We start from the raw sequence: 21,061 nt of genomic DNA on the forward strand, positions 1-21,061 counted from the left end.
ACATCAGCACAAGACAAGAAAATAGGAATCACCACCACCCCAAACCACCTAAGTTGGATAATCTGGTTACCATCATCAATCTGGAAAAGGTGAGCAAAGTTTAAGAAAAAAAGTCCGGATAAAAACACATGAACAATTTACTCCACAAATCACAGTACAATATGAGAAGGAGAATGTTTGTAATTTACCCACTAAAGTCCAGAAAAGCACATAGAATAGGATAGTCAAACAAGCACAATTACAACAGTAATGTTTTTCATAACCATACAGTGTCTCTGACCAAGTGGCTTTAAATTCAAGGTTTTTGGCAAAAGAGCAGTCGTTCCCACCCGTCGAACTGTCGACCTATCGCAATTACCTCCATACTATGCAAGGTAATGGAGCGTGTATTGAATGCCAAGCTCCTGGTATATCTAGAAGGTAACGATCTCCTCAGTGACCGCCAATACGGGTTCTGCCGAAATCGGTCCACTGGGGACCTTTTGGTATATGCCACTCAACTTTGGGGCGAAGCTGTTGAGAAGCATGGCGAGGCTCTTGCTGTGTCTCTTGACATTTCAAAGGCATTCCATAGGATCTGGCACTGAGGCCTTCTTGGCAAGCTCCCTGCGTGTGGGATTCCTCCTGTCCTATGCTCTTGGATCTCCGATTTCCTGCAAATCTGATCTCATGGAGATCAATTCCGGGGCGCCTCAAGGATCGGTCCTCTGCAACTCTATTTTTGCTGCGCATCAACGATTTGCTCATACCCGGTGTCTTTGGGTATGCAGATGACAGCACAGTTGCAGAGAGGTACCTTTCTAACGGCCGGGCCAGCGAAGACGAGTTCGGGCACTCAGGGAGGCTATGGTACAGCGGATGAATTCGACCTTGGAGGCCATGTCCGACTGGGGCTCGGCCAACCTGGTCCAGTTCTATGCTGCCAAAACACAGACGTGGCTGCTTTCCGCTAAGCTAAGCGGAGACCGTTCACTTTGGCTCCTACTTTCCAGAGGATACATTCTTCCCACCTAAAGACCACCTCGAGCTTCTTGATCTTCAATCTAATCTCAACTTCGGTGCGACTATTGAGTCCAGAGCAAAAACGGCTGCTAAAAAACTTGGTGGCCTATATAAGATGAAGCGGTATTTTTCACCAGAGCAGCTTTTTAATCTTTACAAAGCGTAGGAAGATCGTGTATGGAATACTGCTGTCACCTGTGGGACGGTTCGCCAAGTACTAGCTAGCCGCGTTGGAATCGGTGGAGTGCCGGGCCCGAAGACTCTTTCTTTGGTGACAGTCCGCTGATCAGGAACAAGTTGCAGAGCCTTGAACACCGTCGTAGAGTTGCTTGTCTGTCTGTTTTTTGCCGGATACATTTTGGAGAATGTGTTCAGGAATTACATGATCTAATTCCTCCATCTCCATTTTGCAAACTTACCTCCAGGCGGGGGAGCGTCTTCACCCTTATGTAGTTAGCGTTCCATTGGCCCGCACAAAGCGGTTTGCTTTATCATTCATAATGCGAATTTCTAAGGAATGGAATTCGCTCCCTTCGTCTGTATTTCCAGATAAATACAATCTAAGGCTCTTAAACGTTTTAAAATTTCGTGATTTTCACTCGTAGTCAAAATACCACCAATGGGACTTATCACGCTAACACACACGAGTAATATTTACCTCGATGTTTCGGCAACAACGTCCTTCGCTCTCTATCTGGTGTGAGATGGGGAGCTCATCCTTACACTCAAAAAATCCTTTATAACGCAATAGTTCGCAGTCATTTTGATTACGCCTGTTTTGTTTTAGAACCTTGTAGTAAATTGTCGTTGGCAAAACTGGATCGAATTCAGTCTAGGTGCCTGCGCATAATATCTGGTGCTATGAAGTCATCCCCTATAAATGCATTACAGGTTGAATGTGTTGATCCTCCTTTATTTCTTCGTCGTCAGTATTTAGCGGACAGGTTTTTTCTAAACATATCTCAATATCTTTCTCATCCATTGATGGCTAAATGTAAAAAATTGGCAGAACTCTCTTCTTCCTCTAGATATTGGGTGAAAGCCCTCCCTCCCCTTGTTAAATCTTATAAAAAGTATGCCCCTATTCCTACTTTTAAGTTGTGTAAAAACCCAATTTTTTGTCGATTAGGTACGACAGTTTAATTTTTCAACCAAATGTTATCTTTGATTTAGGAATTCATAAAAAATCTCCGAGTGCCAACTCGGAATTTATTGAAATTATGAATAGTAAATTTAAGAACTGGCTAAGAATATTCACGGACTCCTCAAAAATATCAAATGTTGATTTTGTAGGGTCAGCTGTTTGGATTCCCAAATTTAAAATTATTCTAAATTTTAAAAGCCCTCCTCACTGTTCAATTTTTTCTGGTGAAGCGGTGGCTTTATATGAAGCTGTATCTTACATTAAATCTCATAACCTTAATAAAACTATAATCCTATCTGATTCGTTAAGTTGTTTACAAGATTTGGTGGCTTTTCCTTTTCACTCTAGAGATAACTTTTATTTGACGCTAAAAATCAAAGATGCTCTTCGTGATTGTCATCTAGCCAATCTTGAAGTTGTTATTGCGTGGATTCCGAGTCACTGTGGTATTGTGGATAATGAGATAGCTGATTTGTGTGCTAGACAAGCAATTCATCTAGGTTCGTCTGACTACAATGAATGCTTTAGCCGTGACATTAAGGCCCTTGTGAAACCTCAAATGTTTGAAGATTGGAATGATTTGTGGCAATCATCTCGGCTAATTAAGGGAAGACATTTTGGAAACCTTCAATCATCTATTCCTACGAGACCATGGTTTTTTATTAATAGAGAATTGTCTAAGTTAAATACCTCCATCATTATTAGGTTAAGACTGGGTCATTTTTGTTCTCCTGTATTTTTAGCGAAGCTTCGAATAAGAGACAATGCCATCTGTGAATGTGGTTTGGCTGATGGAACTCTGGAACATAATGTTCTGAAATGTACAAAAATATCTGTTCCTTTATATAGTATCCTCCCTCGTGATGTTATTCGTCCTATTAATATTAATTTTCTCCTTACTTTAGTGTTCTCTCCATTTTGTGAAATTTTAGACAAATTTTTGACTAAAAATAAAATTATAAATGCAATAGTTTTTTTTTATTTTTATGTTCATTCTTGTTTCAATGTTTTATTACCTGTAGTGAACTGTCATATCTTAGCTTACTGTATCACATCATCTAATTATTTCATGTATTTATTGTTTAGTTTAACCTAGTGTATCGTATCCTCATTTCAGATAGTAACTGGTAGTTATCCCACCGAAAACTGGCTGATCTGTCAACCTCGACACTGGCAGAATCATCAAAAAATTGATGGAGCCACTTTTCCTAAATTTGAATTGAATATTTACCTCGATGTTTCGGCAACATTGCAATGCCCGTGGTCACGAGTAAACTGAAGTGTGGGGTGTCAAGTCTGCCTAGCAGCGCGAGTCCTTCGAACTACCCGCACTTGATCACTAATAGTACCGGCACTCGTATCACGAACTACCCGCACTTGGTCATTTTTATTTGTCACCCCATCACACCGACATACAACACTAACAACGTCCGATCGTCCCTCCGAACTTCATCCCGACGCCGACACTTATATATAACAGGAATCCACGAAGATGAAAGCTTATACCTATCCATCGTTCCGGTTGAATTTTTTATGCTTTTTAGGGTTCCGGAGCCAAAATGGTCAAAACGGAACCCTTATAGTTTCGTCATGTCTGTCTGTCCGTCCGTCCGCGGCTTTGCTCAGGGACTATCAATGATAGAAAGCTGTAATTTTGCACGGATTTATATGTAAACTATGCCGACAAAATGGTATAATAAAAATTAAAAAAAAAATGACCTCCCATAGACGTAAAGTGGAGGTGTTTTTTTTTCTCATCCAACTCTATAGTGTGGAGTATCGTTGGATAGGTCTTTTAAAACCATTAGGAGTTTGCTAATACGATTTTTCGATCTAGTGATTTGTTTGCGAAATATTCAACTTTAAAGTGCAAATTTTCATTAAAATCGAGCGTCCCTCCCCATCTAAAATCTTAACCGGTGGGTGGAAAAATTTGCAAAAATTCATGATGATAGTAAGTATATCAAACTTTCAAGGAAAACTATAACGGCTAAGTTTGCTTGAGAATTATTAGTAGTTTAAGAGTAAATAGCAGCCTAAGGTATAAAATATACCTAAACTTGGAAGATTCCGTATAAAATACGAAATCCTTAGAAAAATATTACTTAATGTTTTCGTAATGGCTACGGAACCCTATTTCGGGCGTGTTCGACACGCTCTTGGCCGGTTTTTTTATTTCTACTGCTTCACGTACCATTCTTGAGTAGAAATGACGTTCCATGGACAGAATTTTGGGATTGTGAAGCTCAATCCAGTGGTTTGGTCCTGACTCCAACAAATGCTCGGCTATGACTGACTTATTTAACTGGCGATTTTTAGCTGCAATATGTTCCTTGACCCTCTTAGCTATTGTTCTTTTCGTCTGTCCGATATAGGAACTACCACAACTACAATCAACCTTGTAAAAATCCGGTGTTTGGAAGAGAACGACATCCTTGGGTGTCCTAATATGCCTAGCGACTTTGGACAAACAGACTAGACACCCACACTTCAGTCTACTCGTGACCACGGCCACTGCAATGTTGCCGAAACGTCGAGGTAAATATTACTCGTGTGTGATAGCGTGATAAATCCCGTTGGTGGTATTTTGACTATAGGGCTCTTTAAGGCTAGAGTGAATAGGCTGTTACTGAACCAGTAAGATACACCTTTGGCCTCATCTGCACTTAACATCAGGTGAGATAGGGGTCGATCACGGTCGGATATGTAAAAAAAGGTTCGATTCTACTCGCATAACTAAGCTACTTTTATTTTGTAACATTTTTAAATACTTAACTTGAATTTAAGTAATTTATTGATCCTCAATGATTCATCGTTAAACAGTGTATCGGACATGGCGATGTTATCGCTGTCTCGTGGTACGGGGGCGTTTAAATATTTTTTGACATTTCTAAGATAAACATTTATAATGTGCTGTCCATTTTGTATTGCATCGTATACTTTGAAAATTATATTTAATCTGTATAAAAAATGAAATTAATAGTGACCATATTTTTAAAAAGTTGCAGAACAAAAGTAGCTCAGTTATGTGAGTAGAATCGACCCTTGGATTCAAAGCCCCATGGTCGGAGACTCCCTGTTTGCAGTAGTTCCTTCGCCAGTATCTTTAATGGAACAATTATTTTGTGAAGGAAGCACAAAGCAAAAGATTGCAATAGTTTCATAAACGCTACTAAAGTGAATAATAAGTATTAGGTAATATTTCATTCTTGTCTTTTGTTAACAGACTAAGAATTATATGCGGTTCTGCGACACCGACAAACCCATTTATGACGACGACAAATTCTGTAATCGAATAGTCGCTATCACTGCTCACGACAATGACGAAAAATTGGGTACAGGGAGGATCATTGTCCCCGGCATCTTCATCGATGCCAGACGCATACTTACTTCCTATACCCCGTTCAGGATCCTCAGACATAAATTCAACAGGCATAAAATCTACATCACTTACATCAAGGCGAAGGCATACCTTGCTAAATCTATGCTCGTAGGCTACGTTTACGAAAGAATAAAGCTTGCATGTGCTCGTCAAATAGTAGCAATGGAACACAGCTTCATAGTAGACGTTCAATGGCATGGAAAAGATAAAACCCACACGCCGATGCATGACCTTATGATCATGAAGACCGAAAAACCAATGGAATTTATAGCGAAAGAATCCTGGCACGTCGTTAGTAGAGAAGGGGTTGATTATGATGTAATGTTAGCGGGTCCCATGTTGACACAAATAGCAGACGAACGCGACGAATTTCCCGAAACTTTTAAAATCATCTCCTTGGGTTTTATGGATGACGACCACGTTTTCAATAAAAATCATCTCCATACGTCTAAAGACTATGAATATGACGACAAAGTTCTAGAGGATTGCGAGGAATGGTTCCCTAGGGACTGGGGTTACTTCTTCTGTATAAAAAATGATGATGATTTTGTAAGTATTGGGTCTGGGGCTTTGCTGGTCAATTCTAAAAAGGACTCGGTTAACGACACTGGGAAGGTCTTCGGGATAGGCAGTTTCATGCTAAAGAAGAATAAGGCCAGTATTCTGGTATTCACTGATATAAGGCCCTACCTTGAAGCAATGAACATGACATGCAACGGATGGGATGGAAATTAAAAAAATTAACAAGGGATTACTTTAAAAAAAAAAACGTGACACACTTAAAGGGGTTTAGCAACCTGTGGAACAAGAACAAAATAATTGCGATTTTCAGAGTTATATTATAAGTAAGGAGAAGGAAGCGGGGGGTCTAAATCTAAATTTTTGATAGACAAAATTTATGATTAGCCTGCAATTTTCAATTATAATAGTAATCGAGACAATTTTTAACCGACTTCAAAAAAAAAGAGGAGGTTATCTATTCGGTTGTATTTTTTTTATGTTTGTTACCTCAGAACTCCGTCGTTTATGAACTGATTTGAAATTACTTTTTTGCGTTCGTCTAGGAATGCCTTCAATTAGGTCCCATAAGCACCAAATTAGGATCTGATCATCAGATCTTAAGGAAATCGAGGGAAATCTTCAAATATTGTAGGGACACCTTTGGTAATTTGGATATATTTAGCAGTAACTCGTGTATTTGCTATTTCGATTTGCTATTTTCATTTGCTCTCGAAATAATAATAGTTTCGTGAAGTGGAACTGATGATGAAGACCACATTTGACCAATAGAGCTACTACTCAATAACAAGTACTTCACGGGTTGAATTTCAATTACTTCAACACAGTTTATGCTCGTCGTAATGCATATGGTAAAATGGAACGGGTGGTACAGCATCAGAAAAAGCAATCTTTCGTAAAAGATGTCGAGCAGTTGACATTAAACTATTGTATCTTGGATTATTTACACTAAAAAGCGTGAAAAAAAATTATAGCAAAAAATTTAACCGACTACAAAAAACCATGAAAATAATTTTCTACCAGTCTGAAGTCGGTGCCTCAGCACGAGACAGCAGGAGTGATTGAAGTCTAATAAATAAGAAGGTATGTAGGTGACGTAGACGACTATAGGCCCACTCATGCTGGCTCGTGCTGAGGCATTGACTTCAGACTGGTAGAAAATTATTTTCATGGTTTTTTGTAGTCGGTTCAATTTTTTGTTTTAAAATTTTGTTCCTGTAAGTTTGTACGTGACACTGACAGTAGCACATGAATTCCTAGTGGTCTTTACCAACAAGGTTATGGAGAAATTAAATGATTAAATTGCAAAAACTGTTCCTGCAACTGAGGTGCATAACGTTGTCTTTCTTCACATGACAAAGTGTGAGAAACAAAAATATATCTCGAAAATAATAGAATAATAGGTTTCATAAAACCTAAATTCACTATTTTAGAACGCCTTAAATGTCCTCCATCGACACGTTGCATATTATCCAATCTACTATTTACCTAATATCCTGTAGTAACATAGCCCTTTCGAACCCAGCCAAGTATGAAAAGAGTTACGACAATGGACTTAAAGTGCAATCCATGTCAAGTTCATAATTCAAATGTAAGTTCTGACAGTGGACCTTTATGTACTTTCAATGTCAAAATCAACTTCAAATGTAATTAACCCGCACAATTGTATCGGCTCGGTTCGAAACGGGTAGATTATAATTATAAATTTGTTTGCAAATCCAACGTTCCAACCGTAATTCCAACGTTGAAAGCTTGATATCTTTAAACTTACCTAAAAATACAAATTCCTAAATGACACTCGAGTCCATGAAGGTAATTGTCCATCTGAAAAGCCACAGCGGGATCTTCTTCCAAATAATACTTTTTGTCGTCCAAAAAGTGGACAAAACCTGCAAGACAACAATATTTTATTATTTAGTAGGTTTAGTAGTATAATTAACATGCAAACAGTTTATATATATTTTAATATGTCGTTATTGTTTAACACACTGAGTTTAAGAAGCAATTATATTTCCTCTCACTCTAACGTATTAACGTGTCCCTTAGGTTGGCCTTTATCTACCACTGGGACCTCACATAATAATGCCTGACGAATGGATAAATTCTTTTTATACACCCATATAGTAAATTCTCCAAAACCATAGATTACGACATTGGATTGTATTATTCTGTGCAAATAAAGAAGTTTGAACTTTGAAGTTTGGATTCCATTATGAACACGGCAGTATCGTAATTTTCATTACGAGACCCAAATCGATATCGTAATGAACATTACCGCACCGGAGCGGTGGCAAGGCATCATCTTCAGGCCCAGGAGTTCGTGGGGTAGACACAGTTCTGGTTGCAATGCAGGTGAGAAGGAATATTTATTATAACAAGGTTCTATTTAGACTTACATCATTTTGTTACTAACCCATAAAATGAAAAGCACGCCCTTTGCAGAAAGGTGCTGGTCCACGTCCCATATTGTATATGTCGCTATATAGTTCCGATATGAATATATATACGTTCTTCCCGCAATAATACTCTGCAAAATTTTTTTTGAATAAAATCTAAGCGTATCTAATTAGTACCAACTACCACTACCAACTTTTTTGCTGACGGTACTTTTTGTTGACTGCTTGGGTTCTCATACAATCAACATGCAAATTAGTGGCGTGGCGTTATAACAACTCGATTTTCACCGGCTTGCCTAAATTTTTTCACTTGACAAACGTAGTACGCTTCCTCCAAGGAGTTGCATCCGAAGACACACCTGACCCCCTAAAAGGGTTAGTATCTTTTCGTTTAAAAAGCAGCTGGTATAAGGAGTAAGTTAGCAATTGATCTATGTAGCAAGTGGTCTAAGAGCAATAGTGACTGATCTAAGTAGCAAGTGGTCTAAAATTCTTTGACTCAAAGTGGACGGAGCTCAGACCAGTTGCTTTTTCGACCGCTTCTTTGTATTTAGACCGGCTGGTTTTTAGACGAAATGATACTAAAACACGTTTTGCTTACTCTTCAGGTTGCCCTTCAGGTTGTTCTCGCCACGCCTGTGATACATATTATGTAGGTAGCATAGTTTATTTGGATGGTCGTGGCCTGGGCGGCCGAGCTCGGGTTTAAACCCGAGGACACGTATTTTCCCAGTTAGAAATAAGACCAAATTAAACCAATTATTCGCCCGAAAGCCCCGACACGCCCAATGTCGTCGAAATTATTAGAACCGTATCGTATCCGGGAGCCCCGAAATAAACAAATTAATATACATATAAGAACTGCCCTTATAAAAGGTAGTACTCGTAATGGGTATTGGGTAGGTAGGGAAGCAAGGATAAAAATCCCTAAATAACTTCTTTTTTGTTTTTAATGTCTTTTTTGTAAGTATAATTTTAATTTTACAGCGCATTGGTTTTACTCGTACTGTAATGCTGTAATTTTTAATCGGCAAATAAAATAAATAAAATTAGATATGGCGCATAAATATTTAACTGTGTGAATGCGTGTGTTTAAATGTATGTGAATATCCGCGCGTGCGTGGGTACCTACGTCCGCGTGCGTGTGTTTCAGTGCATGCCTACATCCACATGCGTGTGTTTCTATGCGTGCGTACATCCACGTGCGTATGTTTCTGTGCGTGCATACGTACACGTGCGTGTTTTTCCGTGCGTGCTTACGTCCGCGAGCGCGTACGCGTGCTATGCGAGTGTGCGTGCTCATACATGTTTGTGTGTGTGTGTGTGTGTGTGTGTGTGTGTGTGTGTGTGTGTGTGTGTGTGTGTGTGTGTTGTGTGTGTGTGTGTGCGTGTGTTTGTGTGTGTGTGTGTGTGTGTGTGTGTGTGTCAATAATGTAGTTTCAATTAAAATATACCTTGGCTTAGATAGAATTCGGAAGGTACCGCCCCTCCCGACTGACTGTTGTATGTGGCCACTCGCTCAGTCTTTATGCTGTTATGGTTGTCATACATTGTTAGCATGTTGTCTATCGTGTCGTCCAGAGCTATAAGAAGTACCTAAAAAAATATTACAAGAATACAGTGTTCTCAAATTTATCCGATTTTTTTTTTTATTCTATCTGTTTGTGACGTGTCTCCATTGTAAGATAGTGAGTTACTTATACATGTTTGGAATCAGTAAATTTTACTTTGAAAAATGTCGCTTAGTCAATTTCTCCTTTCAAGCATCGATATATACATACATTACACGATTCCGCAAATAACACCAAATTCCAACCTCATTCCAACATTGTTATGCAAAATTACCAGCTTTATTAAAATAGAAAAACCTCGGCGATTAAAAAAACATGTATTAAGTAGTTAGGAATATTTAAGTACACAATACCTTTAGTTCTTTGATATGCATATGGATAAACCTTCCCAGGTGGTCCGTGGCTATATGAACATGTTCATTTATAATGTACTGAAACACAAAAGTAAATTGTTTATTAAAATTTTAATTAAACTTGTGATTTTATTTCCTTCCTGCGCATTTTTCGCTTTCTGTATGACTCTTTTACAAAAAAAGTGTTTTAAAATAAGTAATCTGAAATATATCAACAGAAATGGAAACGCGGCGTGGAAACTATGACCCAAGCCCTCTCATTCTGAGAGGAGGCCTGTACCCAACAGTAGCCAGTAGGGCGTATATAGGCTGGAATGATGATCATGATGATCTCAACAGATACTTAGTAGAGTTAGTTTGATTAAATACATAAATATCGAGGGACACTTGACACTGTAGCGAATCCTAGTGCCATCTAGTAAGTACATATAAAAACTCCAATCGGTTCTACATCGCGCTATAAAAGTTTCACAACTTGGACGCGTATATACAACTACCGACGCTGTTCCTTCGGACTTCGGTCCCCAGGCATAAAACCTGCAGGGCTACTACGAAACTCGAAACTCGAAGTTCGTGTCGTGCGGTCCCTCTTATACTATTTAATACGAGAGCGAGAGAAACCGCACGACACGAACTTCGAGTTACGAGTTTCGTAGTAGCCCTGCTGCCTGGAGAGCGTACTCTCTATCTGGATCTGGACCCCAACAATGGACGAAAAACGCAACCTTCGAAGACATGCAAGACAAAGACAGTCTCACAGCAGGCCAGAATTGATGTGCCATAGGAATATTTCGGAAATTTCTCACAGTTTTGTATGTAACTTTCAGTTTCTTTAATTTAAATTTCCTATAAGTAATTACTACTCAAAAGAAAATTACGGGCACTTGAGTTTCATCGGTAAAATGAGCAAAAACACGTTCGCGTTTCGATCGGAATATATTTAATTGAATGAAAAGTATTTTTCACTTCTCATGCTCTAAAAGTAGGCCAATGTAGCCTTACGAGGCGGGAGTAAAGTGAGTACTTCAGTCCCTAGGGAGTAAAAGTATTTTTTTTTTAATTTACCTACTTCGAGTGACTTAGATAAACTCAAGCAGTACTTGCTTAGTTTTTGGCATAAAATAAAATTGTGTGACTTTTTCATGACGAAAATGTTACGTTTTTAGTCTACGTGGTCTTAGTTCTATGCTTTTTCCGCATAGAAGGTGACGCCATTCTATTTATTCCAGTTTGTGTATGGACCATTCCACCGATGCGAACTGTTATAATTATCTGTGTCTGGTTGGAAAGAAATACTTACCGCGAAAACTTTGAAATGGTTGTAGAGCGTAAATCATAAACGATTAAAATAAAATGATTATTCTCACAATGTCGTCAAGCGATAGTGAAAATTATGATGTCAATTTTATTATGAAAATTGTGATCTAGAAAGATTTATTTAAAAACCTAACCTAACCACCTCGGGTATATATATATTGGCTTATTTCAGTCCCTCGATAAAAAACATACTATATTAATATCATCATTATTGGACAGGAAATTTTATAAAGAATTATATTCATCACTACATACTTATTTTCATTTTACCAATGAAACTCACGTGGCCCCCATTTCCTTTTGATTCCCGAAATTTCCGTGAACTTTTCCAACTTTTTGCAAATTTTCCGCCACTTGCACATCTTAGGAGAGAGAGATACCTGATCCGGCGCTCGTTTGATCTTCATCATCTCGATCTGATAGTGCGCCAGATGGTCCAGCTTATCCGTAGGATCGTGACCGTAGATCTCGAAGGCATCTATGATCATGGCCAGGGTCAGGTTGTCACCCGGAGACTGGCAGCATGGGTGGTTTCTTATGTCATAGGCGCACTGAAAAAAAAAGGTAAAAATAAACTTTTTTCATCACACTTGCTCGTCAATGATGTTATTCCATGCCTGTATACTAAAGGACAATGGCTTCAATTGTTCCCGCGGGAGTTAAGGATTAACGTATAGTTTTTCTTCTCAAGGGAGTTATGACTTTAGTTTTAAAAAGCAAGTAGGTACGTCATTTGAGACTAAGGAGGTTTCAAGTCAGCCAACGTTTTATTTACCTCTTTAAGACATAGCTATACCCTAATTTTACACCTAAAATTTTTCCACGCATCACGAAACTTCGTTATTTTTATATTTTTAATTTATATCAAATTGTTTTGCAATAATTTTAGTAAATATTTTTTTTAGCTTGTTGGAATAATTAGCTTCGCATTGTCTATGGTAGACGACTCGAAAAAAGTGACAATCAGGGGGGATACTACGCAATTCGGAAATAGATGTTCGTATAGTTTTGCTGACGCAAATATTATTTAATACGAGAGTGAGAGGGACGGTACGATACGAACTTCTATTTTCGAATTTTATTGTAGCCCCCTGTAATTGGCTTGCATCCATTATTTTATTCAGTTGTTTTCTTAGCGTCTTTCTATTGCCGAGCTGTGAAGTGTTTAGACACAAAATAATTTAACTTTTTGCATTTTTTTCCTCGCAATGTGATGAAAATCATTGTGTGTATCACGGGCCGTTAGTAATCCCCTTCTTACGCCCCTTAATGCACAATGTACTATTACTTTTAGCGATAAGGTCGCGAATGAGGGTTTTCACAGAGGCGAAATATCACTAGATGGCGTTAGTATCGTGACGTCCGTTTGACATTTGCGTCGCGCTTGTGATTGGTTAAATAAATAAATGAGCCAATCGCAAGCAAGACTGAAACGTCAAACGGACCTCACGATATTAACGACATCTAGCGACATTTCCCCTGTCGAATAACCCTCATTGCTTATCTTGGGAAATTTCTATGTTGCTATGGTTTCTGTATTGCTTACTAAATTAGGGTGTTCAATAAAAAGTTATTGTATATAAAATAAAATGATGAAGATATAGCTCGTTCGGGCCTAAACTGGCTGGCGCGGGTGCACGGAGCGGGTACAGTCAAGTTCATAAGCTTGTGAACAAAAATTTGATCAAAAACATCTCAACACGCTTCTACGCCATTAACAATAGAGTCGTGCTCAGATATTTTTGTTCAAAATTTTGCTCACAAGTTACAGCTACAACACACATGCCGAAATTCAATTAAATTTTGCCCCTATTTATAAGTTTTCCTATGCTAAAGTTAGCCATAGGAGTTTCAAAGGTACAAGACCGCCTTTGTACCTGCCAAGGTGCCTACCATCTGTCTTCAAGGTATTATTAACCTAATATCTGTTTTTTTTTATTATTGAATGCAATGAAGAGTTTACATACAAAAATGTATAATAATATAATCCGAGCACTGAATATGGTTTAAATTCAACCCGCAATTTTTATATGAACGTAACTTAATTATTAGATAGAGATATGTAGATTTAACATCGCGAGTAATATAAAAAGCTTGTAGTAAATGTTATATTCTTACCACTGAAATGAAACATAATAAAAATAAAATAAAACTAAACAATCTGCAGCTAGCCGCAGGCATATTGACCGACACTGTATTTCCCAGACCTAAAAAACCCTAGTTATACTTATCAAATCAAAGCTGAGTTAACGACCAATTAAAGCTTAAATGTTTGGCAGCAATTGTTTTTTAACAAGTACAATCAACGAAACAAGTTTTAAACCAAATTAAAAAGAATTCTTTCTATCGATAAGATAAGAGAAACAAACAGCTAAATCAATAAGTAGGTAGGTACGTCTCTTAAGAATGTGAAAATAATTATATATGTTCATTTACGGGACCTTATAATTTATTAATTATGTTTGTTTGTTTATACTCTTTATTGTACAAAAAGGAAAAACAAAAAGGTTAAATTAATCTTAATAGTAATAATAACATTTTATAATCGTATGACATGATATGGATTCTTGTGGTCAGAAATAAATTATTTTATTTATTATTTATAATGCCAATATACGGGACCTTAGGTTAGTTTGTATTCTAGAAAAAAAACCAACCGAATTGATAACCTCCTCCTTTTTTGAAGTCGGTTAAAAATTACATTATTCCCGCTGGATTAAATCATCGCATCCATGTCGCAGAGCTAGTTAGTAATAAATTGCACGAAATGTCAAAGAATCTCAATTCAATGACAAAGGAAAAATTTTGTCCGCTATATCATCATCAAAGTTAAAGTTAGGATTGTTGTTGTTATAGAGCGATCTGTCTGACTCGAGCGCGTCAAAAAGGTTAAGAACTCAACGTAAATAGTCATCAAATTGAACCCTTTCGTTGTTCTTGAGCATCCCCTACGTTTAGAATAACGTAAGTAGCGACGTTTGGATATCGATCGGTCCATCGCGCAGCCTCCCTGACACCTTCGGTAGCAGCCGACTAGAGCGGCCAAACCCCGTGAAAATAATCAAAAAATGAACAAAACCCTACAAAAATAAAACAAAAAACAATTAAACTGTAGCCATTTAGTCAACAAAAGTGTTTAAAATATAACCAGAGTAAAAACAATTGAATTCAACAATGAACGTGTGCTAAAGTCGGGGATAATGGCCGCTCAAAAGGCTCGATAGGATGTAGGATAATTTAGCTTAGTAAAGAAGTCTTCCAAAATAGTTTAAGGTATTAAGTAATATAAAAGTGTTGAAAAATCAATGTCTTCCAGTCAATTGTAAGATTGTTGCGGTAATAAGTGGTATAAAATTGTTACAAAAAGTAGGTGAAGATGATTAATCTAGGTCGATTCAAGTTGCCGCCGATCAAGAATGCAATGCAGGTGGCGATGCAAACGGTCCGCCAGCAGATGCCGGACAAGCCTGGGCCGCCACCCCGTCCTCCACAAAATGTCAGATTCGCAAACCAAGGTAACATTAAGTACTTAACTAAGATCACGATGGATGAACTGAAAGAATTTCCTTGCTCACCCGCGACCTTACGATAGCTAAGCTTATGCAAAATATGCGTGTTCATGCAGTTCCTCCACCTCCACACTGTAAGAACACACTCAAATCATACAAACCCATCATCACCACTACCACACTACAATGACGCGTTTCGAACTCAACCAGAGCTCATCTTCAGAGTGACACAACCGTACACCATGCTACCAGTTGTTAGACTAACAAACCACAACCACCGTTTTAATTTGTCACTGTAAATATATCCTTACGCAAAATAAGACATACCTACTCATATCATGGTATTTGACGTATTAACATAACACTGTAGTTCAGTAATGGCGCTTTGAGGTGGTCAAAGGATTAGGTACTAATAGGTGCAGTCAGCACCAAAAGTAGCTGGTTACTTTTTTACTTACACATTTGTCAATCTTGTATGGCGCTAAGTACGTGGCTATTTGACTAAGTACAAAAGTAACCAGGTACTTTTGATGTTGAGTGTACCTGGGCGACCGAGCTATGCTCAGTGTTCTATTTTTTTATATTCGTATTTTGGACACGTATCTGAATAAAAGCATGCAAAACGCAAACTTAGTTCATTGTAATTCAAAAACACGCGTTTTCCTAGAGATAGGGCCAAGCTGGGTCGATTATTCGCTCTCAAAAGCACAGAAGCATCTATAGTTAGGATACGTTAAGTTATTTCTTTATAGGCTCTTTCATCGTTAAAAAGAGTTGAAATATTCATTGATCTACTTCAGTAACTTCAGTCATAGTATGACAAACTAACGTTTAGGTAACTGGAACTTCCGTATAAATTCATACCTTTGTCACCGCATCGTCTCCGTAAAAATTTTGCAAAATTGAAATTGAAATTGTACACGCGTTTAATTTACCCCTAAGAAACATTTTGGAAAGTGACCTCCTCCTCTCTACTATATAAGAAAGTATATATACTTTTCTAAATCATTAATATACAGGTTGTAATTTTATGTACCGTTCAAATTTTGTATACTTGCTCAGACCATCAATCTGAACAACTTTTATTATGGGAGCAACTCTGAAATCACGAAAAAAAACAGCTGTTTCATACAAAAGTTCGTTACCTGCTTGACCAAAATGTATGAAACAGCTGATTTTTTTTTCGTGATTTCAGAGTTGCTTCCCATAATGAAAGTTGTTCAAATTAATGGTCTGAGCAAGTATACAAAATTTGAACGGTCCATAAAATTTCACTTTTACCTCCGACTCGATCCGCCTCCGCCTCCGCTAAGAAGATCTCTATTAAAATTCTACGATAAACTATCAAATAGCATAAAGAGTTGTATACGATTTCGTCTGTACTGAGTACCGATTGCAAATTAAAGGAGTAACAAAATAATAGATGAAAATAGTAATTTGACTTCGTATTATTAATTTTCTCAAAAGATATTGAAGCAAGTTCTTTCTTATTTTGTCAATATATCAGATATGGGGGAGAGCTGTGAACTATCCACCATGAACGAGACGACATCGCCAACATACCAGTCAACGAATCCAACTAACCCGTTCCTGAGCGGCGATCTGCAGGCTGAAGACTCCTTCACCAGTTATCAGAACAGCTATCCACAGCAGGATGGAGCTCCAAGGTAAAGAATTAAAAAGGATAAGGAAATAAGAAATCTTTATAAGGACAATAATAAGGAGGGGTAAGGATTGCGAGGACGCTATCCTTAGCCTCTTTTTCTTTTGAGAAAATCTTGTCATATATTTGATTGAATTCCTCTAGTATAATGTCTTTCTATTTAGTACCATATCTGTGTTTTAGCCTCAGTACTTTTTTGTCCATGTCCTCGCCCTCATTAAACCTGAACTATTTTAATTTCAAGCTTATAATAATTTCGATTATTCAACTCTGTGTATTAAATGAGGTCTTTGTGAAATTTCAGAACTCAGAGTATGCAAAGCGTCGATTTCTACGCTTCATCAGAAGAAGGAGGTTTTGAAGAGGGAGCTGGAAAACCGGGCGCTAAAATCAACGAGTTTCAGGCTGCGTGGAACGTCACTAATGCTATTCAGGTAAGTTCTATTAAACCAATTACTTACTCTCTACTCTCTAAGAACATAGTTCCTTTCATGAATGAATAAACAGAAATTTCAAATATTTTTTCTCTGCAGGGCATGTTTGTAGTATCTCTCCCATTCGCCGTACTCCAAGGAGGCTACTGGGCTATAGCAGCTATGATCGGCATCGCCCACATCTGCTGCTACACAGGAAAAATTCTCGTCGAATGCCTCTACGAAGACGACCCCGTCTCCGGCAAGCGCGTCAGAGTACGCGATTCTTATGTCGGCATCGCGAAAGAGTGCTTCGGAAGGAAGTACGGTGGTAGGGTCGTCAATATTGCTCAAATCATTGAATTGCTCATGACTTGTATTCTTTATGTGGTTGTGTGCGGCGATCTAATGATAGGAACTTTCCCGGACGGCTCTATTGACACCCGCTCCTGGATGATGCTGACTGGAATCTTCCTTCTCCCTCTTGCATTCCTTAAAACTCTCTCTAGCGTCAGTGTACTGTCCTTCTGGTGCACCATGAGCCATTTAATAATAAACGCCATCGTGCTTGGATACTGTCTTCTTTATATCGGTGATTGGGGCTGGGGTAAGGTGAAATGGAGTTTGGATTTCGAGAACTTTCCGATTAGCCTCGGTGTAATCGTTTTCTCCTACACGTCACAGATATTCTTACCTACGTTAGAAGGTAACATGGAGGATCCCTCGAGGTTTGAATGGATGTTAAACTGGTCACATATCGCAGCGGCTGCTTTCAAATCGATCTTCGGCTACATGTGTTTCTTAACCTTTCAAAACGATACTCAACAAGTGATCACGAACAATCTCCGTTCGTCCGGATTCAAGGGGCTTGTGAACTTCTTTCTAGTTATCAAAGCGATTTTAAGCTACCCATTACCATACTACGCGGCTTGCGATCTGTTGGAACGAGCTCTCTTCAGAGGCAAACCTAAAACTCTGTTCCCTGTGATTTACGCTTTAGACGGGGAGTTAAAGGTGTGGGGTCTAGCTTGGAGGCTTGGCGTCATCATGTTTACTATCATGATGGCGATATTTATCCCACATTTCGCTATACTGATGGGTTTCATCGGCAGCTTCACCGGTACCATGTTAAGTTTCATCTGGCCTGCATACTTCCATTTGAAGCTGAAGGGTCCTCAGCTAGATAGCCAGACGGTAGCTTATGACTACTTCATCATTTCCTTAGGTGTTCTATTCGGGGTGATCGGCATGTACGATTCTGGTTCAGCTTTGATAAAAGCATTCAAGATCGGTTTGCCGTTTTAATTCTTAAAACGTAGTTATAGGTGATTGTTGAACTATTTTTAGATGGCATACTTCGTACTGTTTCGTCGCATCAGCTGCTCGTTCGTAATGTTCAAGCAAATAATCATTTAGAGATGTGATTTAATGATATTCGTGCTAGATCAAAAGGGTAATGCGTAATTCAATTTACATCTGCATCAAAGAAAACTGACTCTACAAACCAACAGATACGAACATATATAAACATGACTGATATAAATGTAAATTGTTATACACTATTACCTCACCGTATTGTATAGTATTTAAAAATGCAAAGCTATGTAATTTTTATGTTATTTAAAATTGTTCAAGGTGTCTTCCAATTAAAAATATACTTAGCTACTAAGGATAATAAAAGTGATAGATGATAGTTAATTAATTAATCCAAAGTCTTCCAAGACGATTAAATTGATTTTTTTGACGTTATTTCACAACGAAGTCTTCCAATAATTTATAAAAATAATAGCGGATAATTGCTAACATAAAATTTGTAACTGGCTGCAAATAAACATTCCTCAAAGATAAATCTTATATAGGTATATACATTAATAAAAATACTTCTCAATTGTTATTTAAACAGCTTACATGGAGATATAAAAAAGATTTAATAAGTTGCTATTATTGCTAAAATCTATTGATAATCATAATATCAAAGCATGTTTTACAAAAATGAGTATAAATATAAACGTTTTACAAATATAATCAGAGTAGGGTTAATTTATGAATTACTAGCTTTTGCCCGCGACTTCGTCCGCGTGGAATAGTAACTTTGGAAAGTATTTAATTTATTTAGGATACCTATTCTGCCAATAATAGCACATAGAAACTTCTACGGCTTACTGAAAATAACCATTTCAATACATTGCTATATAAATATAAAGTATTTTTTGTTTATCCGGATCAAATGATTTTTAGGGTTCCGTTCCTCAAGAGGCAAAAATGAACCTTATAGGATCACTTTTCTGTCCGTCCGTCCGTCTGTCTGTCAAGACCCTTTATCTAACGGAGTATCGGTATCGAGTTGAAATTATAAACCCCTAAACTCAGGTCAATAGTCCCGAAAGCTGTGAAAAAATCAAACTTCTAAGTCAAGGCAAACAAAAGCTACAGTCATTAAAGAGGTGTTTTCATACAAATCGCCTTAACAGAAAAAGTTATAGCGCACTGCCGGCTGTCTTAGAAACTTGGAATCTTGCATAAAATAAATTTTTCATGATGACCTCACATTGCGTACATTATTCTTATGAGCTTAGAAGGTTCTGCTGACACTGCATCATCCCCTCTGCTAACATCCCCTCGCAGGTAAAGTTTTCAAATGAAGAACTTTTTCATAAACATTTTTTTTGTTATTCATCATCATCGATCATTATCAACACAATCACCATCATCATCACCAATCATCATAATCAGCACCACTATCATCACCATCACCATCAATCAGCTCCACAGCCTCCGCTCCGCTCAGCAGCGTCCGCTCCGTTCCACTGCCTCCGCTCCGCTGCCTCCTCTCCACAGCCTCCGTTCCGCCAGCCTCCGCTCCGTCAGCCTTCGCTCCGCCAGCCTCCGCTCCACCAGCCTCCGCTCCGCCAGCCTCCGCTCCGCTAGCCTCAGCTCCGCCAGCCTCCGATCCGCTCAGCAGCGTCAGCTCCGCTCCGCTGCCTCCGCTCTACTTGACTGCCTCCGCTGCAGCCTAGATTGTCTCCGCTCTATCCGTTGCCTCCGCTCCACTCCGTTGCCTCCGCTCCACTCCGTTGCCTCCGCTCCACTCCGTTGCCTCCCTGCCTCCGCTCCGATGCCTCCGCTCCATTGTCTCCGCTCCGCTCCACTGCCTCCGCTCTGTTCCGCAGCCTCCGCCCGACGCCTCCGCTCGCTCAGCAGCGTCAGCTCCACTCCGCTGCCTCCGCTCTACTTCACTGCCTCCGCTGTAGCCGCATTGTCTCCGCTCCATCCGTTGCCTCCACTCCACTCCGTTGCCTTCTCGATTTATCTTCGAAATGACTACCTTCCATTACACTTTCATCCCTATTTCATCCCCTCATAGGTCAAGTTTTCAAAAAGTCAACAAATATCGATTTATTTCTTATTAAGTGCCTAAATTCCAAGTTTTATGTTTTATCATCAACAGCGACGAACTTCCACCATATAAACTTTCATCCCTATTTCAACCCCTTAAAGCCTCTTTTTCGCGATAAAAGATAGCCTATGTTCTTTCCCAAGGTCTATTCTATCTCTGTACCAAATTTCATCAAAATCCGTTTAGCGGTTTAGGCGTGAAAGCGTAACAGACAGACAGACAGACAGACAGACAGACAGAGTTACTTTCGCATTTATAATATTAGTATGGAAGTATGGATAGTATGGATTTTATATGCAATTTTCTATGTCATTCGAAATTGTTTTGATTCTGATATTTAACAATGTAACTGATGTCAATAAAAAACTTAATTAAATAATGAAAGACATGTCTCG

At 38.5% G+C, this 21,061-nt stretch overlaps 2 protein-coding genes across 2 annotated transcripts; one reads left to right on the top strand and one right to left on the bottom strand.

The window, feature by feature from the left end:
- Positions 1-7,814: 7,814 nt before the first annotated feature.
- On the bottom strand, positions 7,815-13,901 carry LOC141441918 (uncharacterized). Its single transcript, XM_074106809.1, has 6 exons — positions 13,803-13,901; positions 12,065-12,235; positions 10,368-10,445; positions 9,898-10,039; positions 8,461-8,574; positions 7,815-7,936 (listed from the first exon to the last, which is right to left on the bottom strand). The coding sequence occupies exons 1-6, from the start codon at positions 13,863-13,865 to the stop codon at positions 7,815-7,817; spliced, it is 690 nt and encodes a 229-aa protein (XP_073962910.1). The 5' UTR covers positions 13,866-13,901.
- A 788-nt stretch (positions 13,902-14,689) lies between these two features.
- VGAT (vesicular GABA transporter) lies at positions 14,690-19,453 on the top strand. The gene is made up of 4 exons (XM_074106206.1): positions 14,690-15,199; positions 16,701-16,860; positions 17,161-17,290; positions 17,390-19,453. Exons 1-4 carry the CDS (start codon positions 15,061-15,063, stop codon positions 18,572-18,574), a joined length of 1,614 nt encoding a protein of 537 aa, XP_073962307.1. The 5' UTR covers positions 14,690-15,060; the 3' UTR covers positions 18,575-19,453.
- The last annotated feature ends 1,608 nt before the right edge of the window (positions 19,454-21,061 follow it).

The sequence above is a fragment of the Choristoneura fumiferana genome, chromosome 24, assembly GCF_025370935.1.
Source record: "Choristoneura fumiferana chromosome 24, NRCan_CFum_1, whole genome shotgun sequence".
Taxonomy (NCBI): Eukaryota; Metazoa; Arthropoda; class Insecta; order Lepidoptera; family Tortricidae; genus Choristoneura; species Choristoneura fumiferana.

What these genes read in the sequence shown, in the direction of transcription:
- LOC141441918 (XM_074106809.1), bottom strand. Translation starts at nt 13,865, where the DNA reads ATGCCTGCGGCTAGCTGCAGATTGTTTAGTTTTATTTTATTTTTATTA. An exon ending in TCAAACGAGCGCCGGATCAG is followed by an intron (nt 10,446 to 12,064) that starts GTATCTCTCTCT and finishes TTTGTGTTTCAG; the next exon opens with TACATTATAAATGAACATGT. An exon ending in CGAATTCTATCTAAGCCAAG is followed by an intron (nt 8,575 to 9,897) that starts GTATATTTTAAT and finishes AAAATTTTGCAG; the next exon opens with AGTATTATTGCGGGAAGAAC.
- VGAT (XM_074106206.1), top strand. Translation starts at nt 15,061, where the DNA reads ATGATTAATCTAGGTCGATTCAAGTTGCCGCCGATCAAGAATGCAATG. An exon ending in TGTCAGATTCGCAAACCAAG is followed by an intron (nt 15,200 to 16,700) that starts GTAACATTAAGT and finishes TCAATATATCAG; the next exon opens with ATATGGGGGAGAGCTGTGAA. An exon ending in ACGTCACTAATGCTATTCAG is followed by an intron (nt 17,291 to 17,389) that starts GTAAGTTCTATT and finishes TTTTCTCTGCAG; the next exon opens with GGCATGTTTGTAGTATCTCT.